This window comes from Prionailurus viverrinus, chromosome A1 (genome assembly GCF_022837055.1).
Source record: "Prionailurus viverrinus isolate Anna chromosome A1, UM_Priviv_1.0, whole genome shotgun sequence".
NCBI lineage: Eukaryota > Metazoa > Chordata > Mammalia > Carnivora > Felidae > Prionailurus > Prionailurus viverrinus.
Window position 1 is genome coordinate 89,497,029 of NC_062561.1, and position 26,267 is coordinate 89,523,295.

General features: G+C 41.6%; 1 protein-coding gene across 1 annotated transcript in view; it reads right to left on the bottom strand.

Moving 5' to 3' along the window:
* Positions 1-13,384: 13,384 nt before the first annotated feature.
* The window catches only part of LOC125164080 (vomeronasal type-1 receptor 90-like), a 28,642-nt gene continuing 15,759 nt past the window's right edge, over positions 13,385-26,267 (bottom strand). Inside the window, 1 exon segment of the mRNA XM_047856557.1 lies at positions 13,385-13,767. Within this exon segment, the coding sequence (XP_047712513.1) occupies positions 13,385-13,767 (383 nt within the window).

Sequence of the window (26,267 nt, forward strand, 5' to 3'; positions counted from 1 at the left end):
GTAACATCTGCATATTTTTCATCTTAGTTTACGTAATTGCAAAGAAAAATTTTTGGCACACTGTGCTGACATTTAAAAAAACAAAACCTCTTATTTTAGACGAATACAATGGACTCTGAGCCCACAATTTAATATCATTCGCTTTTAACGGAAAATTTACATCATTTTAGATTTTTCCTTGAACCTATATTTTATGTCCCTCATGAGATTTTTATTCTCACCTGGAATATTTTCAGTCTCACTGTTAGCCTAATGTAAAAAAGTTAAATGCTTTAAATTGTATTGTTTTCTCTAGCATTCATCTTCATAACGGAATCAGAAGTTTACGTATTTTTCTCACTCAAGTGCTAATTGTTTTCTGGATTATTAGCAAAATTATATGTATTGCTAAATTTCAATGATCAGTTCTTAGACTAAAGATAAAATGTTTTGGAAGCAAACTTTTAATATAAGATCGATTTTTGAAAACAGTTCAAGTTATGCAAAGTACTTGGGTGAATTTCACTTATCGCTGTAGTGAGCCGGTATTCAGCATCAATTCTGTGTCCAGTTTTTATTCTTTATAGATGTAGGTGCAAGGTAAATGGAAGGAATAGAAGGTGCTTCCTTGTAGCAATGGGTTCTTGATCTGCTTTGGCTCCATGCAAGAAGGCACAACTCAGAGTGAGTCTGGGCCAGTGCGAGGTGTGTTCTGTTAAAGAAGGGAGACCATAGGAAGGAGCAGGGCCCCAGGCCCTTCTGAACGCAGCACAGGTTTAGGGAAAAGCACTTACTGGAGTTAAGAATTGAGAGTTGATTCCCCTACATCTACCCCAATCGGTATAGCCTGGCCAACATACAGAGCATTTGAAATGTGACTAGTGCCGTTGAAGATCTGAATTTTTAATCACATTTAACTTCAATAGCCACACGTAGCTAATATCTGTATTGGACAGCATTGCTGTAGAAGTTGCCGCAGGCAGTGCCGCCAGAAGAATTCACATAACCAGATTAAAGGTTGTTGGTGTTAGTTAGCCTGCCACCCATGGCAGGGAAGACTGGATTTTTCTCTTTAGGCAGCAAGGTGCCTAATGTTTATGTCCAGGTTGGGAGGTTTTTCTCAATGAAAGGTAGTGGGGGGTGGAGGTGGGGGGTGGGGGGGACCATTGGGAAGCCACATAAATCATCTTAATTAAGGTGATTTTTACTTTAACTAATGGTTTTTCCTCCATGAGTTTTGTTACACTTTAGACACCTTTTGTTTGGCCTTGTGTCTACACACACACACTACCCTTTTCCAGTACCTGTGTTTTATGGATATCTACAAATCAGAGCAGAGTGCGTAGATCTGCACTGATCAATATGGAAGCCATCATTTATATATGACTATTAAGCACATGAAATGTGGCTAATCTAAATTAAGATGTGCTGTAAATATAAAATCCACATCTGATATCTAAGATTTAGTAGAAAAAGAGAATGTAAAATGATATTTTTAATGTTAATTAGATGCTGAAATAATATTTTGGTTTTATTTGGGTTAAGTAAAATAAATATATAATTAAAATGAATTCCACCTGTTTCTTTTTATTTTAAATGTGTATGCCAAAAAATTGGAAGTCACAAGACTCACATTACGTTCTATTTGACAACGCGGCTCTAAGAACCCAATAGGTACAGCTATGACCTCCTGAGGTTGCTCTTGCTTTCCAGCTCATCTGTCTCCTTTGAAGTAGTTCAAGTACAGATTAATGTTAAGCTATGCCCACAGGGGCTTACTTCCAACTCCATTTTTAGTCATTGAATTGGGTCACAAATTATTAAAATAAAAGTTCCCCTCCCATTTTAACATATGTACTGAGCTCACTATAATTTGGAAAAGAAAGAAAAATTAGGAAAACTGACTACTTTTAATCCTGCTACCTAGTGACAACCACTATTAATGTCTAACTTCCTTTTCTATTGCCAATTTGCAGATCTTTTTCAGATGGTTGTAATAGCACTATAGATGCAATTTTTATATAGTGTTTTTACAAATATTATACCATACAGTTTTCCATGTAACAACTCTTTGTGATATTCCACTGAACTATGATCTCCTTAACTCTTCTGTTGTTAACCAATCTTTCTGTTGGAAAGAGGTTCTTTCCAACTGAGTCTCTTTAAAAAATATGATTCAGTGCTCTAAAAATAGTGTGCAAAAGCTTTTTGAGAGGGAAACAACAAGAGGCTCTTAACTACAGAGAACAAACTGAGAGTTGATGGGGGAGGTGGATGGGGGGTGGGGTACATGGGTGATTGGTATTAAGGAGGACAGTTGTAATGAGCACTGGGTGTTGTATGTAAGTCTTGGAATAGTTGGCAAGAAGAATAAAGAATCAGACAAGGATGTAACCCATCACTATCATTATTTCCTACTGCAGCTGGAAAATGAAAAAAAGCAAAAGATGAACTAAACTTATGGAAAGATTCTTGGATGCACTATTTGCATGAGTGGAAAGATTCGGTATCAGAATGATGTCAGTTCTCTCTAGATCAATATTTAACTATGATCCCAATAAACAATAGTAACAAAATCTTCTTAAGCAACACACAATTGATTTTAAAGTTCATGTGGAAAAATGAAGATTGATTGTTTCTAGCTAGAAAATGCCTAGGAAAAAAAATACAAGTGACCACGAGGAGGGGGGCGGTGGGGTACTATTACAGCATATTAACAAACTGGTGTAATTCTAGGACACAAAGCCTAAAAATAAACCTAAATAAGTGTTTAGTATCTGATAAAGATAGCATTTCAAATCAGTGGGAAAAAAGTGGTATAAGGACAACTATGAAGCATTAAGGAAAAATAAGGTTGGATTTAAAACACAAGTCTTTATACCAGAGTAAACGCCAGACGTATCCAAGATGTAAAATGTGCTCTCACTAACAATCCATAAAAGTAATAGAAAAAATACTGCTGCTTCCCCACCTCCATAAAAGTATTAGGAAAAACTGGGGCGCCTGGGTGGCTCAGTCGGCTAAGCGTCCGACTTCAGCTCAGGTCATGATGTCACAGTTCGTGGGTTCGAGCCCCGCATCAGGCTCTGTGCTGACAGCTCAGAGCCTGGAGCCTGTTTCAGATTCTGTGTCTCCCTCTCTCTCTGACCCTCCCCCGTTCATGCTCTATCTCTCTCTGTCTCAAAAATAAATAAACGTTAAAAAAAAAAAAGTATTAGGAAAAACAAAACAAGACCACACTACACACCCATACACAGGAGATTTCTTTGATCATATTGGAGTGGAGAAGGTTTTGTTTTGTATTCTTTTCTACCATAACACAAAATCCAGAAATCATAAAAATAAAGAGTAATTCATATACATAGAAATAAAATATTTTTGTATGGCAAAACCACCATAAGTAAAAAAAAAAAAAAAGAATGACTAATGGAAAAAATATTTGTTTTTTATATCAAAAAGGGTAAATTGGAGGAGCTTGGAAAGATGGTGGACTAGGAGGACCCTGAGCTTACCCCATCCCATGCTTATAACCAGATATCATCCACATCCAAGTCAATAAACCAGAGAGCAATCTGAAGACTGGAAGAACAAACTCCACAACCAAATATGGAGAAGAAACTGCAGCTGAAAGGTTAGGAAATTCAGAAAGGTAGAGGGAGGCTGCCCTTAGTGAGGGAGCTATGTGCATGGAAAAGGCAGAGAAATGGATCCTCACAGCAGGAGCTCACATGGGGCACACTAGAGTGTATTATGCTAAGTAAAATAAGTCAGCAGAGAAAGATAAATACCATATGATTTTACTCATATGTGGAATTTAAGAAACAACAGATGAACATAGGAGAAAGGGGGGAAGAGAAGAGAGGGAAACAAACAAGAGGCTCTTAACGACAGAGAACTGAGAGTTGATGGGGGAGGTGTGTGGGGGATGGGCTACACGGGTGATTGGTATTAAGGAGGGCACTTGTGATTAGCACTGGGTGTTGTATGTAAAGTCATGAATCACTGAATTCTACTCTTGAAACCAATACTGCACTGTATGTTAACTAAAATTTAAATAAAAAGTAAAAACAAAAAACAAACAAAAAAACACAGAGGGGCAGAATTGCTTGAGTTTGTAAAAACAGTGGGACTTGGGGCCTGGAACTTTAAGTCAGCTCTCTCAACACTGGGCAGGCTGGGAGGGTGAGTGATAGCTGGGTTGCCACCCTTAAAGAGACAGCAGCCTGTGTGGAGAGGCAACATGAAAACAACAGTTATCGCAACACCAGGGGCAAATGGGAGACAGATATGTTCACACTGCTTTCAGAGTGTGTTAGGAGATTTCTCCAAAAACAGGGGAGCTGGCAGGTGACATTTTTCTTCCCCAGCCCCAACATAAACACAGAGTCACCTGTGGGAGACAGGGCTGCACAAACACTTGCTACCTAACTTTCCAGCAGTGTGCCAAGCCCACAAGTTCTCCTAAAGACTAGCCCACTCCAAGCCTGCTAGCCTCGGCTCTGGGCTTGGGGTAAATTTTATTAGAGCCATGCCAGCATCCCACCCAGTCACCTGGTGCACAGATGCCACAGCACATCCTGCTCAGCCTCCATGCTACGCCCAGCTGAGCCTCTCCAGCCACTGTCCCACACCATACCTGGCCATTGATATGCGCCATACCCAGCCTTGTGCACATGGCTGCCCTGGCACTTAGCCTCCAGCCACTGCAGCACTTCCAGGGATCTGTCATAGGACTAGTGGCCCAATTCAAATTTTGCTTACATTTCTGCCCCACTCCCAAATTCCACAGCAGACACACCCCCTCAGAGCTGGCCTGCCTGGGTCCTACTAACACTATAGAGACTAAGCATAGCCCACAACAGGAAGACTGTCAGCAAAGAACAACTGCACTGAAGGAAAAGTGACTGAGACCCAGTAGGGCAATAAGCATTACACATAGGATATTCACTTGAAGTGCCAGGTTCTGGTGAACAGAAGACACTATACTACAGGGCAGGCACTCCAGGACCTCTTCGTAAAGTCACTACTTTCAAGAGCAGAAAACATACCTGACTTTCTTAATCTACATAAACAGACACACAAATGAGGAGAAAGAGCAATTTATCCTAAATTAAAGAACAGGACAAGGGCATGGCCAGAGATCTAAGTGAGAGAGATACAAGTAACATGCCTGATAGAGAATTTAAAGCAATGATCATAAGAAAACTCACTGGACTTGAGGAAAAAGTGGAAGACGTGAGTGGGACCCTTTAATACAGAGATAAGAATAACATAGCAGAGATAAAGGGCATAATAAATGAAAACATGCTTGATGGAATGAACAGCAGGCTAAGAAGCAGAGAAACAAATTAATGACTGAGAAGACAGAATAGTGGAAAGTTATGAAGCTGAATGAAAGAGAGAAAAAGGAATTGTGCAAAAACAAGAATAGACCTAGGGAACTCAGTGACTGCATCAAACCTAATAATATTCATATTATAGGAGTCCCAGATGAAGAAGAGAAAGGGGGGCAGGAAATTTATTTGAACAAATGATGGCTGAAAACTTCCTTAATCCAGGGAAGGAAATAGATCCAGATATCCAGATCCAGAAGGCACAGAGAACTCCCATCAGAATGAACAAAACCAGACCCACACCAAAATATTTGTAATTAAATTTGCAAAATATGGTGATAAGGAAAAAAATTTAAAAGCCACAGGACAAAAAAATCAGCAACTACCAACAGAAAACCCATAAACCTACAGGAGATTTTTCAACAGAAACTTGGCAAGCTAGAAGGGTGTGGCATGATATATTAAAAGTGCTATACACGAGGGTTACCTGGGTGGCCCAGTTGGTTAAGCGTCTGATTTCAGCTCAGGTTATGATCTTGCAGTTCGTGGGTTTCAGCCCCTTGTCAAGCTCTGTGCTGACTTCTCAGAGCCTGGAGCCTACTTCAGATTACGTGTGTCTCTCTCTCTCTGCCCCTCCCCCACTCAAGTTCTGTCTCTCTTTATCTCTCAAAAATAAATAAACATTAAAAAAACATTTTAAAAATGCAAACCCTAAAAACACAGATATACCATTTTTGTCTTATAATAGCAAGTATCAAAAACTTTGATAACAGATTGTGAGCATAAGAACAGGGGGGAAAGCCCTCACTTTGCCCTGCTGTTGGGAGTGCAGACCCTCTCAACCTCCAAAGAGGTACTTGGCAGTGTGGTACTTTGCTGCATCAGTTCTACTCTAGAAATTACACACCCATGAAATGCTGTATGAAAATGTCATTCACTGCAGCATTTTTAAAAGTAAAAGATTGAAAAACAAAAACCTGAAGGCCAAAGTAAGGAAGTTATAAAATACATTATTGTAGGGGGTGTCTGGATGGCTCAGTTAAGTGTCTGAGTCTTTTTTTTTTTAATGTTTATTCATTTTTTGAGAGTGTGAAGCCCATAACCATAAGTACAGAGCTCTTTACACACTTGCTTCCTCAGAATTAGGTTTTAGGAGGTTTGTTTTTTCCTAAATTTGCAGGCAAAACAAAAAATCATATTTGGTGGTTGAATTTGCTTATCCTTTCAGTGATATCCAGAGACCACCTCCCCTCCTTAGATCTAGTGTCATCTTAAAATCTTTTGTGGAATTTTTGCTTACCATAGGAACATATTCTGTATCAAAGAAATTCACCTTTTGAACTTGCCATAAATAATGCTAATGTTTTTAATGTCAGTGAGTTCCTTTCACATATGGAAGATTTAAATGGATGCATAAAATGTGTGTGTGCAGGTACACTGCTGAGCTGCCTGAGAGATAGGAATGAACCTGGAGATACCTGAATTATCAAAGGTTCTTAGGGATTACTCACAGTCCCTGAAAAAGATCTAGAAGTAATAGTAGCCCAACTACCATTCTCATTTTTGGGTCCTGTGCAAAAGGGGGTGTGTCTTTGTTCCAGAAGTCCTGACTGAAACTACAATGATAATATTATCTATAATGATAATTAACAATAGTGAGCACTTTTATGGTGCTTATTTTGTGGCAGGTTCTGTTCTAAGTAGTCTGCATATATTGATATTGTAAAGGGCAAACATAGCTAGCCTCCTGTAGCCCAAGAGTAAACTATGACCTATGTAAGCTTAGAGGGACCCCAGAGTATGAGATGCTGAACCAGTGTTTGTTTTGGGCTCTCGTAGAAGTGCTGCTCCTGTTCCCTAAATATTAGTTCTGCTTAAAACCACATTTGCTGAGTTACCAAGAGATAAAACTCACTCTTAACTGCTTGTTTGAGCTTCTGTAAACCTGCTTGGCGTAAACACCTTCCCCATTCTCGGGCCCTGCATTCTGTTCAAACTAGATAAAAGACTAATATTGTAAGCAACATGATTCAGCTTTCAACTAGCTAGAGTCAACAAGTTATATTTTACAATTCTTCAGGATTGTGTGATTGGTGCCCGCCCTTTCAAATTGCCACCCTTTGCAACCCGAGTGGTCGATACAGCCTATATAAGACATTCCCAAAGCTTGTTCGGGGCCAGACTTTCAGGACCTTTTGTATTTTCCTGTCTGGCCTGGCCGTAATAAATTTGTTTTGATCCTGTTTTTGCTGTCCAGAGTTCATAAGTGATCACAACCTACAACAATATACTGCTTCTTAACAACTATATATATGGCAGGCACTGTATATATAACACTGTTCTACAGGTAAGGAAACAGAGAAGGTAAGCGATTGCCCAAGGACACACAACTGGGCAGTCTTGAAGCTGGGATCTTTAACATCTTTGAAATGCTCTGTCCTGAGAATGTCTTTGGCACTTTCTGGTCCAAGCCCAACTTCCTGGTCTCCTCTTGGAGATGCCATTCTTCTCCCATTGTCACTCACAGACCGGAGGGCACCAAGACCAAGTAAGAGGTCACTGAGATGCCACCCAGGCCTATGCCAACTTGGTAGGAGGAAGGAAATGTTTTTTAAAAAGAGACAGAATTCAACTCCATGTTGTGCACATGGACTAACTTAGTTATACGAGACCTTGGGGAAGTTGAAAACCAGAGGAACTGTGCTTCGTTTTTCTAATTTGGAGGGTGAGCTCTTGGAAAATGACATCCTGCTCTAAGGTGCTTCTCTTCCAATCAGTATTGGGCTCTGGGTTTCTTATGGAACTAGGTAGCTATGTAAATCTGCACTGGTACTTAACTTCTCAGCTTTCTCATGAGGAAAATAGGTAGTAAGAGTACCTACTTTATAGGGTTATTGTGAAAATTAAATTATTATATGTAAAGCACTTAGAACATACCCTAAGGCCTGCCATACACTAAACACTATATCAGTATTAACTAGCATTGTTACTGTGGTCATACTCCTGCAGACTTTGGGACCTGAAGGGAGTGGATCATCTCCCTTCATTCACTGGGGAAGAGGCAGGACCAGAGGACTTTGGAAGTGAGGCTTTATGCTGGGTCATAGGTTGACTTCTTCCTCTCCCTGGATCTGGCTCTTTTGTAGCCCAGAGAAGCACTCGGGGAGCAGGCCAGGAGCTAGCTGGAGGTACCCGGTAGGGGCCCAGGGTCTGTAGCCAGTGGTAGGTTGTTCTCTCAATACTGAAGTCTTGTGAAATGTGATAGCTTGGTCTTGGCTGGGCCACAGAAAATTGTGGGAAAGGCTCAGGTCCATTTTTGTACCTGTATGTTGGGCATCACAGTCCCTAAAACTCTGGTGATAATCTGTCTATACAAAGCACTGTAACTAAGCTGAAGGGGACAGAAGTGTAGAAATGCACTGCTGGACTGCTCCTGCAAAATATATGGAATACCTCAATGACCCAGAGACAGGAACTAGAAAGAGGCAATGATTTAGTCAGGATGGGCTAGACTAGGTGGCAGTAACACATAAACCCTCCATCTCAGTGACTGAACACAAGAATGTTTATTTGTTGCTCATGTAAAGTTCTATGCAGACCAGACTGTCCTCCATCTTCCAGCCATAACATCTAGAATATGTGGACTTCACTATTGTCAGTATAGGGGAATAGAAAACTTGAAGAAACTATGGGATATTTTTAAGGGGCAGGCCTAGAAGTGCCTTATATCACTGAGGCCCATGTCTCTTTGGCCAGAACCAAGTCACAAAGCTCCATTCTAACTGCAAAGGTGGCTGGGAAGTGGAGGAGCTTGTGGGTATTTGGTGAACACTAATAATCTTGCCACAGGTAATCCCAAAAAGTGGGAAAGAGAGAGGCCCTATGGCCACACTGTACTCTTGCACCACAAGCTGTCATCACCAAATGGGGTGGCCAGTGAGGCCTCATCTATTACATGGACTGGTGACATTTATATTCAGGTAGCTCAGGAATCTTTCATTAAACTTTAGAGAGTCCTTTCCCCTCCAAGACCCACTTATGTTGTCTTTTAATTTATTTTCTTTATATTTTACTGTTTAATCTTTGTATTAGTTATCTGTTGCTGTTTAACATACTACTTCTCAAAACTTAGTGGCTTAAAACAACAAACATTTATTATCTCACAGTTTCTTTGGGTCAGAATTTGAAAACATATTTTTTTGAGAGAGAGATAGAGAGAGAGAGGAGTGAGCAAGCACATGCATGCTTGGGGGAAGGGCAGAGGGAGAGAGAGAAAATCCCAAGAGGGCTCCATGTTCAGGGCAGAGCCTGTGATGCAGGGCTGTATCCCACCACACTGGGATCATGACCTGAACTGAAATCAAAAGTTGGATCCTCAACTGACTGAACCACCCAGGCTCCCCAGAATTTGAAAACATCTTAACTGAGTGGCTCTGACTTTAGGTGTCTCATGAGACTGTGGTCAAGATGTTGGCTAGGGCTGCATCAGTTTGAAGGTGTGCCTGGGGTTGAAGGATGTTTCCAAGATGGCTCCCCACATGGCTGTTTGCAAGTGACCTCAGTTCCTCACCTCGGGTCTCTCTCCACAGCCCTGTTTGAGTGTCCCCCTGGCATGGCAGAAAGTGATCAGAGAGAGAGCCAGGAAGAAGCCATGGTGCTTTTTATGCCCTAGTCTCCGAAGCTGCCCTATGCTATTTGTTAGAAGCAAATTACTAAGTCCAGCCCACACACAAGGAGAGGGGAATTAAGCTCCATATCTTGAAAGGATGAATATAAAATAAGTTATGAACATATTTCAAAACCACAACAGTTTTCCTAGAATTCATTTTAGAACATGAATTTCCCTCCCCTTCAAAGAGTTGATTGCCCCATTACTACTTACTCATTGTTTATATCCCCTACTGATTTGCAATACTTTATTTTACCATATAAATTATGATTTAGAAAAGGTTCTGTTATGGGCATTGTCCTGTCTACCATTCTCATGTCAAAGTAGCATTAATTATTGCAGCAGTCCTACAACTAACCCAGACCATGAATTCTTAGTATTCTAAGATTTAGACATATAAGTGATTGCTTTAGACACAGTATTCAGTGCAAAAGCAAAGTGGTAGCATGGGAAAAGGCGGGAGGTGGATAGGAAAGCATCCCGAAGAGAGAAAGTTAATGCCATCTATTCTTGTGGGAGTAGCAACTAGAGCAGGGCAGGCAGTAATCATGCCCAGGATGACATAAACCAGGTGTGTGTGTATATGTGTGTGTGTTGTGCATGTGCCTGTGTTTTGAAGGAAGAGTTCCACATACAGGACTTAGTGATAGATCAGACTGTGGGGAGGCAGCAGGAAAAATTGCAGTTGGATCCCGTCTTTGGTTAGAAGTCCTAAACTTCAGGTCCTGGGACTTCATTCTTCAGGCGTGAGGAATCATAAAACATGTGAATCATGAAAACAGCAACGTCTCATCTGCATCCCACAGAAATGGCCCTTGGTCCAGTCTAAGACAGGGCACTGCATTGAACACTAGGTCAGAAGATGGGCTGGTAGAGGGCAGGGGGTGGCACAAGCATCATCTGTGAGCACATCCAGGACATTGGCCAGAACCAGTGTAGGAGGGTAAGGTGAGTCCTCTGATTGCAACAGGGAGGGGACCTGCTCTTGAAATGAGTGGTTTCCCCCCAGGATCTGGGCATATCTACATAGCCACCAAGACTGATGTCAGTGCCAGGACCACCATCCCCCACCTTGAGAAGTTTCGATTCAACCATGCAAAGAGTCCATGGCAATGCATCCTCCCCCCGACCCCAAGAGACACAGAAATGGGAGAAGAAAGTCTGTCATCTGGGAATGAAAGTATTAAAGTTCAGGCATAATAAAGAGAATCAAGTTTTAAAAGATAAGCCAATAAATTGTGTACACAAATGTGATTGAGTTTGTAACCATCCCAAACCCCAAAGATGCAAAGGGTGCAGTCTGAGAGAGGCAGGGCTAGATGGGGATTTTGTGAACTATGCCTGATACTGTTGTATCCCTTAGGCATTCCATCTCCCTTCTTGGCTAAAAGAGCCCCCAGATTATTAGCTCAGATCAATTATGATTCATATAAGATAGCCAAGCACAAGGATTCTTATTCTGCTTTTCTTGATATTTAATTTCCCAACCAACCCCCACCACCTCCCCACCTTCTTGCAGCCAAAGGTCAAGGTGAGCATTGTGGGCCATGGAGGTGGTTGGGGGGAAGTCTGCTGTGGATTCAGGAAAGATTTTTCTTAAAATAAAAAAAAAAAAAAAAAAAAGGAAACCAGCACAGGAGCTGGTTGATATTGCCTGTTCCCTCTTCTTCCTGCTTCAAGGTCCATATGATGACTAGAGCTCCTCCTATCTTGCTGTTACCATGAAGCAGCACATAGGAGGATCTAAAGGCAACTGGCTGGTGATGGCAGAGCAAAAAATTGGGGCGTGATGGTTAGTTTTGTGGCAACTTGACTAGGCCATGGGGTGCACAGATATTTGGTCAAACATTACTCACATGTCTGTGAGGGTGTTTCTGGATGAGAGTCACATTGCAATTGGTAGCCTGAGTAAAGAAGATTACCCTTCCTGATTTGGCTGGCACTCATCTAATTAATTGAGGGCCTGAACAGAACAAAAAGGCTGACCCTCCTGCAAATAAGAGAGAATTCTTCCTGCCTGGTGGCCTTCAAACTAGAACATTAGCCTTTTCCTTTATCTTTGGATTGGAACTGGAACAGTGGCTTTTTCTGGGTCTCAAGGGTGCTAACTTGTGCTGCAGATCTTGAGACCTCCTGGCCTCCATAACTGCATGAGCCAATTTCTTACCTGTCTCTCTCTCCTCTTGTTTCTGTTCCTCTGGAGAACTCTACTACGTGGGGTAAGCCTGATTCTCCATTGATGCAAAGATAAAATGTACATAGAAATATTAAAGCTACAGAAATATAAAGTGTTGGGAGAACAGACCCAGGTTTTCCATGGTAACACTACTCAGACTTTGCAGATAGTAGGGGGGTCTCTAGCATTCTAAAAGGGATGGATTTGTGAGCTTAAAAGGACTTTATGATTCACTTTGAATTGGTAACTATGCATCACAGGTGCCAAGGAGAAAAACCTTTCCTCTGTTGTCTATTTAGTGACTAGTAGCCATGTGAAGTTAACTCACAAAAGACAAATTAACAGGAAAAGACGGCATATAATTTTATTCAAATTTCACAGAGGAGTACAGGGAAAAGTTCAATTGCAATGTTAGATTCGGGAGCTTATGTAACTTTCTTACAGGAAAGATGTTTTCGCTTTCAAGGGATATAACTAGGAAATATAAGGAGGAACCGATGAAGATAAGGGCCAGGCTTGCTTATGCACTTATCTGAGGTTCCTACTCCACCTCTGGTAAGAGGCACTCTTCCTGGGGCGCCTGGGTGGCTCGGTCGGTTAAGCGTCCGACTTCGGCTCAGGTCATGATCTCGCGGTCCGTGAGTTCGAGCCCCGCGTCGGGCTCTGTGCTGACAGCTCAGAGCCTGGAGCCTGTTTCAGATTCTGTGTCTCCCTCTCTCTGACCCTCCCCCGTTCATGCTCTGTCTCTCTCTGTCTCAAAAATAAACGTTAAAAAAATTTTTTTTTAAAAAAGAGGCACTCTTCCTGATACAGAGGCACACCTTCATTGGAGGAAATTTATGCCCTGCTCTTAGGTGCAATGTGGGCACAGAACTCTTTCTCCACCTGGTGATTCTCAAGTGACTTCAGTTCAAAACAATCCTTATGGCAAAGTGCCATATTTAAGGGTGGCACATTCTGGTTCCCCTCAGAGGCTGAAATGGCCACATGAAGAATGCGAAATTCAATAATCTCTTCTTTTTACCTCCTTCTCCCATTTAAACAACCCTTCAACTTTCCAAAGGGTAAAATAAAGCAAAATTCCACCCTGCCACCATGGAAAGTTTTCTTCTCGGAAAAGGACGCCGCGGAGCTCACAGTGTAGGTTCAACTTCTCGGATCCCAACCAGGGAGCCGCAGAGAGGACAGGGCAGTCAGTCTTCCGGCCAAACTCCCGCCACTTCCCCTCTACTCCACCTTAGGGTTAGGCGGGCCAGCCACCTCGCGTTCTGCGCGTGGGTCCGCAACCTGCAGAACTTGTAGGCGCCCGGGCAGGCATGTGCCCGTCCTTTTCCCCCCCGCAGCCACGTAGCCCTTGCCTGCGCCTCGGACGACCCGTGGTCCCTCGGTCTGGCTTTGCGCCCCCGGAACCAAGGCAGAGGGGATGCTAAGGAGCAGCGCTCGCAAGGCCCTCCAGCGCAGTTCCGATTCCGCTCTAGGAGGCCGGGCGGACCGCATCTCACTGGTTCTGGCGGCCCTGCTGCCCTTTGACAGAGAAATTAGGTTCTTGGTTGGAGCTCTTAGTTTAGGATGTCTCAGAGTTAAACCTAAAACGTAGGGCGGCTGTAATACTGTTAGGAATGGTAATGTATTAAATAGAAATGGAGAAATAAAAGGTTTGTAGTTAAGAATGACTATACAAATGCCATTCTGCGCACAAACTGGAGAAATGACTGATTTGGGAGAGAGTGAGCCTCACACGCCTGGCCCAACAAGAGGAATTAGGGTCAACCTGAAGCAACTCTTTTTGGGGGAACTGATTTGAGCTTCGGTGACAATTATAAGTGCAATGGACTGAAATACTAAATCTACCAATTGATAAGGGCACTAAAAAATACGCAAAACTTCATTTGGTGCTAGGGACCCATGTCATTGTTTTGAAAACTGGTAAATAAAGGCAGAGAAAATCAACATATGTTCTGTATATGAGTATACTCAAATACTTAACGAGAAGTTTCCTTTATAATACTTAACTGATAATCAGTGGGGTAAGGATGGGGTTAGGTTTGCCATTGAACACAAAGGATCTGCTGCTTAGGGTGCATCAGCCAATAGACCAGCCCAAGTTTGGGGCAGAAACTTTTTCATTACTTGCAGTAAGTAAGGAGACAGGGAGATAGTTCTCAAAACACTGAAGCTTTTATCCAATGTGCGAGAGTGCAGGGGCAGAGTGTTTGATACATTAGGAAATTAATAAGTATTTTGTTGCTTAGCCACTTTGGTTCAACTGTGCATGCTAGCATGTCAACATGCTAGTGCATATATTGTATGTTCAAAAAATGGCAGAAAATCCTACCCATAGGAGGAGACCTTAGTATTATAATGAGTTAAAGGGGCCTTCTATGCAGCTTCTCAGCTCCAATCTGGCTGAAACTATCTCCAAAAATGTATGGGTTGGAAAACCTGGCCAACCTTGGTAGCAGCTATTTGTTCTGCAAAACAGAGATATTCTTTACCTGTTTCTGTATCTTCCCCCTCCTCCCCTCTGCAGATAGCTTACAGCCCTCTGATCTGAGTAACCCCCCATTGTATTCTAGCTAACAGGATGTCATTGCCCTGCTAATAAATGGATGGATGTAGAAAAAGTAAAAACAAACAAACAAAAAGAAACCAACAAAAAAACGACTAACCAAACAGAGAAACCCTGAATCTTGTCAAGCCACTAGTCCCAGTTACCAATTTTCAAGAAATATAGAAACAGAGAAGCATGTTAAAAGAGATTCAACCAGTCTGTGCTGTCAGCACGGAACCCTCTTTGGATCCTCTGTCTCCCTCTTTTCTACACCTCCCCTGCTCACACTCACTCTCTCTCAAAAATAAATAATAAAACGTTAAAAAACAGACAGAGATTTGGCCAGTAACATACAGACTAGGAGACTACCAGAAAAATGTCATTTTCTTTCACAAAAAATTGCAAGGAAAAAATAAAAGGAGAGAGAATGAACAGATTAAAAGATACTCCAGAGATATATCAACTAATTATAATATTTGGAATTTATTTGCCTGCTGATTAAACACATAGACCAAATATATCTATATGTTGTCTGTGTAAGACAGTTGGGGGAAATGAGAATAATAACTGGATTTGTATTTATTTATTTATTTATTTATTTATTTATTTATTTATTTATTTTTCAATATATGAAATTTATTGTCAAATAGGTTTCCATACAACACCCAGTGCTCATCCCAAAACTTGCCCTCCTCAATACCCATCACCCACTCTCCCCTCCCTCCCACCCCCCATCAACCCTCAGTTTATTCTCAGTTTTTAAGAGTGTCTTCTGCTTTGGCTCTCTCCCACTCTAACCTCTTTTTTTTTTTTTCCTTACCCTCCCCCATGGGTTTCTGTTAAGTTTCTCAGGATCCACATAACAGTGAAAACATATGGTATCTGTCTTTCTCTGTATGGCTTATTTCACTTAGCATCACACTCTCCAGTTCCATCCACGTTGCTACAAAGGGCCATATTTAATTCTTTCTCATTGTCACGTAGTACTCCATTGTGTATATAAACCACAATTTCTTTATCCATTCATCAGTTGATGGACATTTAGGCTCTTTCCATAATTTGGCTATTGTTGAGAGTGCTGCTATAAACGTTGTGGTACAAGTGCCCCTATGCATCAGTACTCCTGTATCCCTTGGGTAAATTCCTAGCAGTGCTACTGCTGGCTCATAGGGTAGGTCTATTTTTAATTTTCTGAGGAACCTCCACACTGTTTTTTCTGATTGGTGCAGGGTGGCTGCACCAATTTGCATTCCCACCAACAGTGCAAGAGGGTTCCCGTTTCTCCACATCCTCGCCAGCATCTATACTCTCCTGATTTGTTCATTTTGGCCACTCTGGCGGGAGGTGGTATCTGAGTGTGGTTTTGATTTGTATTTCCCTGATGAGGAGCGACATTGAGCATCTTTTTATGTGCCTGTTGGCCATCCGGATGTCTTCTTTAGAGAAGTGTCTATTCATGTTTTCTGCCTATTTCTTCACTGGGTTATTTGTTTTTTGGGTGTGGAGTTTGGTGAGCTCTTTATAGATTTTGGATACTAGCCCTTTGTCCGATATGTCATTTGCAAATATCTTTTCCCATTCCGTTGGTTGCCTTTTAGTTTTGTTGGTTGTTTCCTTTGCTGTGCAGAAGCTTTTTATCTTCATAAGGTCCCAGTAATTCACTTTTGCTTTTAATTCCCTTGCCTTTGGGGATGTGTCGAGTAAGAAATTGCTATGGCTGAGGTCAGAGGGGTCTTTTCCTGCTTTCTCCTCTAGGGTTTTGATGGTTTCCTGTCTCACATTCAGGTCCTTTATCCATTTTGAGTTTATTTTTGTGAATGGTGTGAGAAAGTGGTCTAGTTTGAACCTTCTGCATGTTGCTGTCCAGTTCTCCCAGCACCATTTGTTAAAGAGGTTGTCTTTTTTCCATTGGATGTTCTTTCCTGCTTTGTCAAAGATTCATTGGCCATACTTTTGTGAGTCTAGTTCTGGGGTTTCTATTCTATTCCATTGGTCTATGTGTCTGTTTTTGAGCCAATACCATTCTGTCTTGATGATGACAGCTTTGTAGTAGAGGCTAAAGTCTGGGATTGTGATGCCTCCTGCTTTGGTCTTCTTCTTCAAAATTCCTTTGGCTATTCGGGGCCTTTTGTGGTTCCATATGAATTTTAGGATGGCTTGTTCTAGTTTCGAGAAGAATGCTGGTGCAATTTTGATTGGGATTGCATTGAATGTGTAGATAGCTTTGGGTAGTATTGACATTTTGACAATATTTATTCTTCCAATCCATGAGCACGGAATGTTTTTCCATTTCTTTATATCTTCTTCAATTTCCTTCATAAGCTTTCTATAGTTTTCAGCATACAGATCTTTTACATCTTTGGTTAGATTTATTCCTAGGTATTTTATGCTTCTTGGTGCAATTGTGAATGGGATCAGTTTCTTTATTTGTCCTTCTGGTGCTTCATTGTTAGTGTATAAGAATGCAGTTGATTTCTGTACATTGATTTTGTATCCTGCAACTTTGCTGAATTCATGTATCAGTTCTAGCAGACTTTTTGTGGAGTCTATCGGATTTTCCATGTATAGTATCATGTCACCTGCAAAAAGTGAAAGCTTGACTTCATCTTTGCCAATTTTGATGCCTCTGATTTCCCTTTGTGGTCTTATTGCTGATGCTAGAACTTCCAACACTATGTTAAACAACAGCAGTGAGAGTGGGCATCCCTGTCATGTTCCTGATCTCGGGGGAAAAGCCCTCAGTTTTTCTCCATTGAGGATGATGTTAGCTGTGGGCTTTTCATAAATGGCTTTTATGATGTTTAAGTATGTTCCTTCTGTCCCGACTTTCTCAAGGGTTTTTATTAAGAAAGGGTGCTGGATTTTGTCAAAGGCCTTTTCTGCATCGATTAACAGGACCATATGGTTCTTATCTTTTCTTTTATTAATGTGATGTATCATGTTGATTGATTTGTGACTGTTGAACCAGCCCTGCATCCCAGGAATGAATGCCACTTGATCATGGTGAATAATTCTTTTTATATGCTGTTGAGTTTGATTTGCTAGTATCTTATTGAGAATTTTTGCATACATATATTCATCAGGGATATTGGCCTGTAGTTCTCTTTTTTTACTGGGTCTCTGTCTGGTTTAGGAATCAAAGTAATACTGGCTTCATAGAATGAGTCTGGAAGTTTTTCTTCCCTTTCTGTTTCTTGGAATAGCTTGAGAAGGATAGGTATTATCTCTGCTTTAAACGTCTGGTAGAACTCCCCTGGGAAGCCATCTGGTCCTGGACTCCTATTTTTTGGGAGATTTTTGATGACTGATTCAATTTCTTCTCTGGTTATGGGTCTCTTTAAGCTTTCTATTTCCCCCTGATTGAGTTTTGGAAGAGTGTGGGTGTTCAGGAATTTGTCCATTTCTTCCAGGTTGTCCAATTTGTTGGCATATAATTTTCCATAGTATTCCCTGATAACTGTATCTCTGAGGGATTGGTTGTAATAATTCCATTTTCATTCATGATTTTATCTATTTGGGTCATCTCCCTTTTCTTTTTGGGAAGCCTGGCTAGAGGTTTGTCAATTTTGTTTATTTTTTCAAAAAACCAGCTCTTGGTTTCATTGATCTGCTCTACAGATTTTTAGATTCTATATTGTTTATTTCTGCTCTGATCTTTATTATTTCTCTTCTTCTGCTGGGTTTAGGCTGCCTTTGCTGTTCTGCTTCTATTTCCTTTAGGTGTGCTGTTAGATTTTGTATTTGGGATTTTTCTTGTTTCTTGAGATAGGCCTGGATTGCAATGTATTTTCCTCTCAAGACTGCCTTAGCTGCATCCCAAAGTGTTTGGATTGTTGTATTTTCATTTTCATTTGTTTCCATATATTTTTAAATTTCTTCTCTAATTGCCTGGTTGACCCACTCATTCTTTAGTAGGGTGTCCTTTAACCTCCATGCTTTTGGAGGTTTGCCAGACTTTTTCCTGTGGTTGATTTCAAGCTTCATAGCATTGTGGTCTGAAAGTATGCATGGTATGATTTCAATTCTTGTATACTTATGAAGGGCTGTTTTGTGACCCAGTATGTGATCTATCTTGGAGAATGTTCCATGTGCACTCGAGAAGAAAGTATATTCTGTTGCTTTGGGATGCAGAGTTCTAAATATATCTGTCAAGTCCATCTGATCCAATGTCTCATTCAGGGCCCTTGTTTCTTTATTGACCGTGTGTCTAGATGATCTATCCATTTCTGTAAGTGGTGTATTAAAGTCCCCTGCAATTACCACATTCTTATCAATAAGGTTGCTTATGTTTGTGAGTAATTGTTTTATATATTTGGGGGCTTCCGTATTCGGGGCATAGACATTTATAATTGTTAGCTCTTCCTGATGTATAGACCCTGTAATTATTATATAATGCCATTCTTCATCTCTTGTTACAGCTTTTAATTTAAAGTCTAGTTTGTCTGATATAAGTATGGCTAGCTACCCCAGCTTTTTTGTGACTTCCAGTAGCATGATAGATAGTTCTCCATCCCCTCACTCTCAATCTGAAGGTGTCCTCAGGGTCTCAAATGAGTCTCTTGTAGGCAGCAAATGAGGGGTCTTGTTTTTTTGTATCCATTCTGATACCCTATGTCTTTTGGTTGGCGCATTTAGTCCATTTACATTCAGTGTTATTATAGAAAGATATGGGTTTAGAGTCATTGTGATGTCTGTATGTTTTATGCTTGTAGCGATGTCTCTGGTACTTTGTCTCACAGGATCCCCCTTCGGATCTCTTGTAGGGCTGGTTTAGTGGTGACAAATTCCTTCAGTTTTTGTTTGGGAAGACCTTTATCTCTCCTTCTATTCTAAATGACAGACTTGCTGGATAAAGGATTCTCGGCTGCATATTTTTTCTGTTCATCACATTGAAGATATCCTGCCAATCCGTTATGGCCTGCCAAGTTTCAGAAGAGAGATCAGTCATGAGTCTTATAGGTCTCCCTTTTTATGTTAGGGCACGTTTGTCCCTCGCTGCTTTCAGAATTTTCTTTTTATCCTTGTATTTTGTCAGTTTCACTATGATATGTCGTGCAGAAGATCGATTCAAGTTAGGTCTGAAGGGAGTTCTCTGTGCCTCTTGGATTTCAATGCCTTTTTCCTTCCCCAGTTCAGGGAAGTTCTCAGCTATGATTTCTTCAAGTACCCCTTCAGCACCTTTCCTCTCTCGTCCTCCTCTGGAATACCAATTATGTGTATATTATTTCTTTTTAGTGCATCACTTAATTCTCTAATTTTCCCCTCATACTCCTAGATTTTTTTATCTCTCTTTTTCTCAGCTTCCTCTTTTTCCATAATTTTATTTTCTAGTTCACCTATTCTCTCCTCCGCCTCTTCAATCTGAGCCGTGGTTGTTTCCATTTTATTTTGCATCTCGTTTAAAGCGTTTTTCAGCTCCTCCTGACTATTCCTTAGTCCCTTGATCTCTGTAGCAAGAGATTCTCTGCTGTCCTCTATACTGTTTTCAAGCCCAGCGATTAATTTTATGACTATTATTCTAAATTCACTTTCTGTTATATTATTTAAATCCTCTTTGATCAGTTTGTCAGCTGTTGTTATTTCCTGGAGATTCTTCTGAGGGGAATTCTTCCATTTGGTCATTTTGGATAGTCCCTGGAGTGGTGGGGACTTGCAGGGCACTTCCCCTGTGCTGTGGTGTATAACTGGAGTTGGTGGGCGGGGCCGCAGTCAGACCTGATGTCTGCCTCCTGCCCACCGCTGGGGCCACAGTCAGACTGGTGTGTACCTTCTCTTCCCCTCTCCTAGGGGCAGGATTCACTGTGGGGTGGTGTGGCCTGTCTGGGCTACTTGCACACTGCCAGGCTTGTGGTGCTGGGGATCTGGCGTAAGCTGGGGTGGATAGGCAGGGTGCACAGGGGCAGGAGGGGCAGGCTTAGCTTGCTTCTCCTTCGATGATCCACTTCAGGTGGGGCCCTGTGGCAGCGGGAGGGAGTCAGACCCGCTGCCAGAGGGGTGGCTCCACAGAAGCACAGCGTTGGGTGTTTGCGCAGAGCAAGTAAGTTCCCTGGCAGGAATTGGCTCCCTTTGGGATTTTGGCTGGGGGATGGGCAAGAGAGATGGCGCTGGCGCGGGCCTTTGTTCCCTGCCAAACTGAACTCTGTTGTCCCGGGGCTCAGCTACTCTCCCTTCCGTTGTCCTTCAGCCCTCCCGTTCTCCGAGCAGAGCTGTTAGCTTATAACCTTCCAGATGTCAAGTCCCTCTTGCTGTAGGAACACACTCCGTCTGGCCCCTCTGCTTTTGCAAGCCAGACTCGGGGGCTCTGCTTGGCCGGCGGGCCGCCCCTCAGACCCGGCTCCCTCCTGCCAGCCCGTGGAGCGCATACCGCCTCTCCGCCCTTCTTATCTCTTCTGTGGGCCTCTCGTCTGCACTTGGCTCTGGAGACTCAGTTCTGCTAGTCTTCTGGTGGCTTTCTGGGTTATTCAGGCAGGTGTAGGTGGAATCTAAGTGACCAGCATGACACGGTGAGCCCAGCGTCTTCCTACGCTGCCATCTTCTCTAGCCACCTGGACTTTTTTTTAAATATATGAAATTTGTTGTCAAATTGGTTTCCATACAACACCCAGTGCTCATCCCAACAGGTGCCCTCCCCAATACCCATCATCCACTCTCCCCTCCCTCCCACCCCCCATCAGCCCTCAGTTTGTTCTCAGTTTTTAAGAGTCTCTTATGCTTTGGCTCTCTCCCACTCTAACCTCTTTTTTTTTTTCTTTCTTCCTTCCCCTCCCCCACGGGTTCCTAATAACTGGATATTTGATGATACAAAGTAGGTATTATAGGGACAACTGGGTGGCTAAATAGGTTAAGCGACTGACTCTTGGTTTTTAGCTCAGGTCATGATCTCACATTTCATGGGTTGGAGACCTGCATCTGGTTCTCTCTCTTCTCTCTCTCTACCCTTCCCCCACTTGCTTTCTCTCTCAAAAAAAAAATAAGTAAGCTTAAAAAAAGTGGGTATTATTAATTTTTCAAGAGATGATAACAGTTATGATTACTATCACATTATATCTCTAAAAGATGATACTCTAAAAGAGTATTATGATAGGAAAAGATAGGCAGAAAGGGAGAGGCTAAGACTTGAAGGTCCCTGGTGGGGAAAAAAACATACTTTAAAACATTTCTTCTGGGAACATCTGACCTCGAGCAGACTCCCTCAGGCGTTAAGGTCCTCTTAACAATGTAACAGACACCACCTACTCCTCTTCAGGTTCCCCTCAAAAATTTGACAATCAAAATATTTAACTGAAATAAGTAAACCATAAAACTTATGTTACATGAGGGACAGTATGACTAATGTGACTCCTCACACAATGGAATGGAGCCAATCAGGAATGGACAACCCAGCACCTAGAGCTATCCAGCCAATAAGGTTAGACTTGAGAAGGAATAAGGAGGAATGGATTGGGGGGGGGAGGGGCAGAGAGAAATTTAAAAACAAGGACCCTTGCCTATAGTTTCCGACATTCACTTTCAAATGTCCCCTCTCTGTAAAGAGAGCTTTCATACTATTCTTTCTTTCTGATCCCATCTTATACTCTAATAAACTTTTGCCTGCTGCTCATTTTATTCTGTGTCCATCTCTTCATTGTTGAGAGTGGAGAGACAATGAACCCTGGGTTTTGAGGTAAAGAATCCTGCAACAGTATCATCTTTTAGAGATATGCACTAAAATATTTATAAGTAAAATAATGTCTGAAATTTGCTTCAAATTACATGGAGGGTTGAGGGAAAATAGATGGGAATTTAGATGACAGGAGATGCCCAGGAGTTGGTAATTTTTTGAAGCTAGTGATGGATAAATACACTGGGGTTCATCATACTTTACTTTGCATATGTTCTAACATTTCCAAATTGAAAGTTAAACAGAAGCTGAGGGAAGGTGTGGTTAGGGAAGGAACACACACTTGGACTGTGTCACATAAGCTGAGGGAGGCTGCATAGTTCAGGTCATTCCAATCTGGCAATGATGAAGGAGAAGGCCTTTCTTAAGTGCAGGAGCTTCAGAGGGTGTGTTAAATGAGAAAGGCCTCAATCACATTTTGGAAAGAGGAGAAAGAAATGAAATGAAAGTATTTGGTGGGTTCACAGATGGACCCTGCAGCTTCATCCTCCAGGGTAGGCCTCTGGGCCTCGGCTTTCACAGCCCTTTTCAAGTTCACAGCAAGGGGTACTCTTGCTGATGCAAAATGAACAAACCTTTTAGAATTTCTACAGAAAAAAGAGAGAAAGAAAGAAAGAGAGTGATGCCAGCTGCCGAAGATACATAATCTTTTTTTATGAATATAATTTATTGTCAAATTGGCTTACATACAACACCCAGTGCTCATCCCAACAAGTGCCCTCTGCAATGCCCATCACCCATTTTTCCTCTCCCCCCTCCCATCCACCCTTAGTTTGTTCTTTGTATTTAAGAGTCTCTTGTGGTTTGCCTCCCTCCTTCTCTGTAACTATTTTTTCCCTTTCCCTTCTCCCATGGTCTTCTATTCAGTTTCTCAAGATCCACAAATGAGTGAAAACGTATGATAACTGTCCTTCTCTGACTGACTTATTTCACTCAATATAATCTCTTCCAGTTTCATCCACTGCAAATGGCATGATTCTTTCTTCAAGTTGCTGCAAATGACATGATTTCATTCTTTCTCATTGCCAAGTAGTATTCCATTAAATGTATAAACCACATCTACTTTATCCATTCATCAGTTGATGGACATTTAGGCTCTTTCCATAATTTGGCTATTGTTGAAAGCACTGCTATAAACATTGGGGTACCTATGCCCCCATGCATCAGCACTCCTGTAGAGGATCCACAATCTTAACAAAGAAGAAAGTGCTCCAGAGAAGTAATGTTTAATACAGGGTTATGTATGTTTTTGTTACATCAAGAATTACAAATCATCATGATGAAGGACATTTTAGAAAAGTACAAACTTTATTTTATGCTTTTAGTATATGCAAGTTGTACGCTTCTGAGGTATGGAACAGAACTTACAAAGATTTTTACTCTTATCTTTAGTTTGAAATGTTTCTTTTAGGTTATTGGCTAATGAAGCAGATGGACAATGTGTGCTCAGGGAAGAAATAGAGCCCATGCTCTGAAGTTTGGTGAAGTCATTCTGATCTTGTTAAAAGTATAGCTTCCCTGGGAGCCCAGGAGCAGGGCCCACAAACATTAAAATTTGAAAATTTCCTTTATCACTCTCAGGGATTCAGCTGGCAGATGGTGCCACATCTATGCAAGAGGGAAAACACCAAGAGGTGGTGAATGGCTTGAGGTGCCACAGGGGTTCTCAGAGCAGAGTCCCATGTCTCTGGTGCAGAGAGCTTAGAATAACTGATGCAGGCAGGACTGGTCTGAGGACACAGAGTGGGTCACACAGGACTAGCAAAGAGGGTCCTTGTTTTCGCTTAGGATATAAATCAAACTTAAGCCAGGAAGAAGTGAAAGCAGAGTTTACTGAACAGCATAAGTGATAGAGTATAGCTGGCGGAGTGTCTGGAAGACTCAGAAAGGAAAGGAGAATAAGTCTCTCTGTCACTTGGGGTTTATATTGGAAAGGAGTCCAGGGTACGTGTTCCTTCAGGAATCTAGAGTAGGTTCCAATCAAGGGCAAAGAGACAGGTGAACAACAGGTGTTACTTTATAAATCAGCGAAGGTAGGGGGTGCTGATGGCATTGTCAGCTGAGGTTTGCTGAAAGCTAATGTCCCGGAACATATTTGGGATCCAGTTCTTAGATGTTATCAGGTGCTTGGGGGCTAGGATGAAACTCAATGTTAGTTTTCTTGCTTTCCCCTTGGAGTAGGAACATAGCTTCTTTGGTTTATTCAGATGCAAGGTAAAATATAGAACACGAGTAAATAGAACATCACATAGAAACAGCAAAGAGACAGCCTTTCTAAAAATGGAGTTCCTTCAGTTTTCCAACCTCCCAACAACCACATTCTTCAATCTACACTGGTCTTCCTATTCCCAGAAGGGACATACAACCACAGGAGCATGGCCTTTACAGGTTTTGTACCCCCTCTCAGATTCACTGTGTCATTAGACTAGTCATGGCTCTGAGAATCCTGCAGTAATTATAATTTTATTTAACTCTTTTCCAATTTTTCCCCCATGGAAACCTCTTTTGCATGGGGCACTTATTAATATCTTTTTACCTTGGTGGGTTTCTTATCTAAAACCACCTCCTCAATTCCACTGTGCCACAACCCAGACTAGGACTCTGCTTTAGTTTCTCTTTAGCACATATCAACACCTGACATCACATCAGATGTTTGTCTATTGCTTCCCCCAAGGCTTCAGTAAACAGCACTACTGTTGAACCAGTTGCTCAGGCTACAAACATGAACTCCTCTCTTTCTCTCTTACCCCAAATGCAATCCATCAAAACATCCTGTAAAAAGTGTGAGAATAAATTTGCAGCCAAGGTCAAGACTCCTATTCCATTTCTGTGAAGTGCAGTGATATTAGTTTCTGAAACAGTTTGTTGCTGTATCCCGAGGCATTCTCAAGACCTTCAACATGATAGTGGAATAAAAAGGTGGAGACATGGTGTTTACATGCGTATGTATTTTTTAAAATTTGTATTAAAAATATTTTTATTTTGAGACAATTGTGGATTCATATGTAGTTGTAAAACATAATGCAGCAATATCTCATATACACTTTATCTGTTTAACCCAATGGTAACATCTTGCAAAACTTGGACTGTGTCACATCAGCTGAGGGAGGCTGCATAGTTCAGGTCATTCCAATCTGGTAATGATGAAGGAGAAGGCCTTTCTTAAGTGCAGGAGCTTCAGAGGGTGTGTTAAATGAGAAAGGCCTCAATCACATTTTGGAGTGATTGTACTCAATCCAAGTACAATATCACAACTGGGTTATTAACACTGATATAGGGAAAGCACAGAATAGTTCTATCATCACAAGGATTCCTCCTGTTGCCCTTTTTAAGCTACACACACCTCCCCACTGACCCTCACACCCCTCGCAACTGGCAACCACTAAAATGTTCTCCATTACTGTAATATTGATATTTCAAGAATGCCAAAACAAATCTTATATAGAAGATAAGGTCTGTACCTGTTTTGAGAGATTTATTTCACAGTATTTCTGTCTTGTTGAGCAGTTGTAAGTGGTGTTGTATTTTAAATTTCATTGCCTACATGGTCATTGAAACATAGCCTAAGAAAGCTTGAGAGGGGTGCCTGGGTGGCTCAGTTGGTTAAGCAGCCGACTTCAGCTCAGGTCATGATCTCGCGGTCCCTGAGTTCGAGCCCCGCGATGGGCTCTGTGCTGACAGCTCAGAGCCTGGAGCCTGTTTCGGATTCTGTGTCTCCCTCTCTCTGAACCTCCCCCGTTCATGCTCTGTCTCTCTCTGTCTCAAAAATAAATAAACGTTACAAAAAAAAAAAAAAAAGAAAACTTGAGAAAGAAGAACAAAACGAGAGGTTATCACAATCCCAGATTTCAAGATATACTACAAAGCTATAGGAATCAAAACATTATGGCACTGGTATA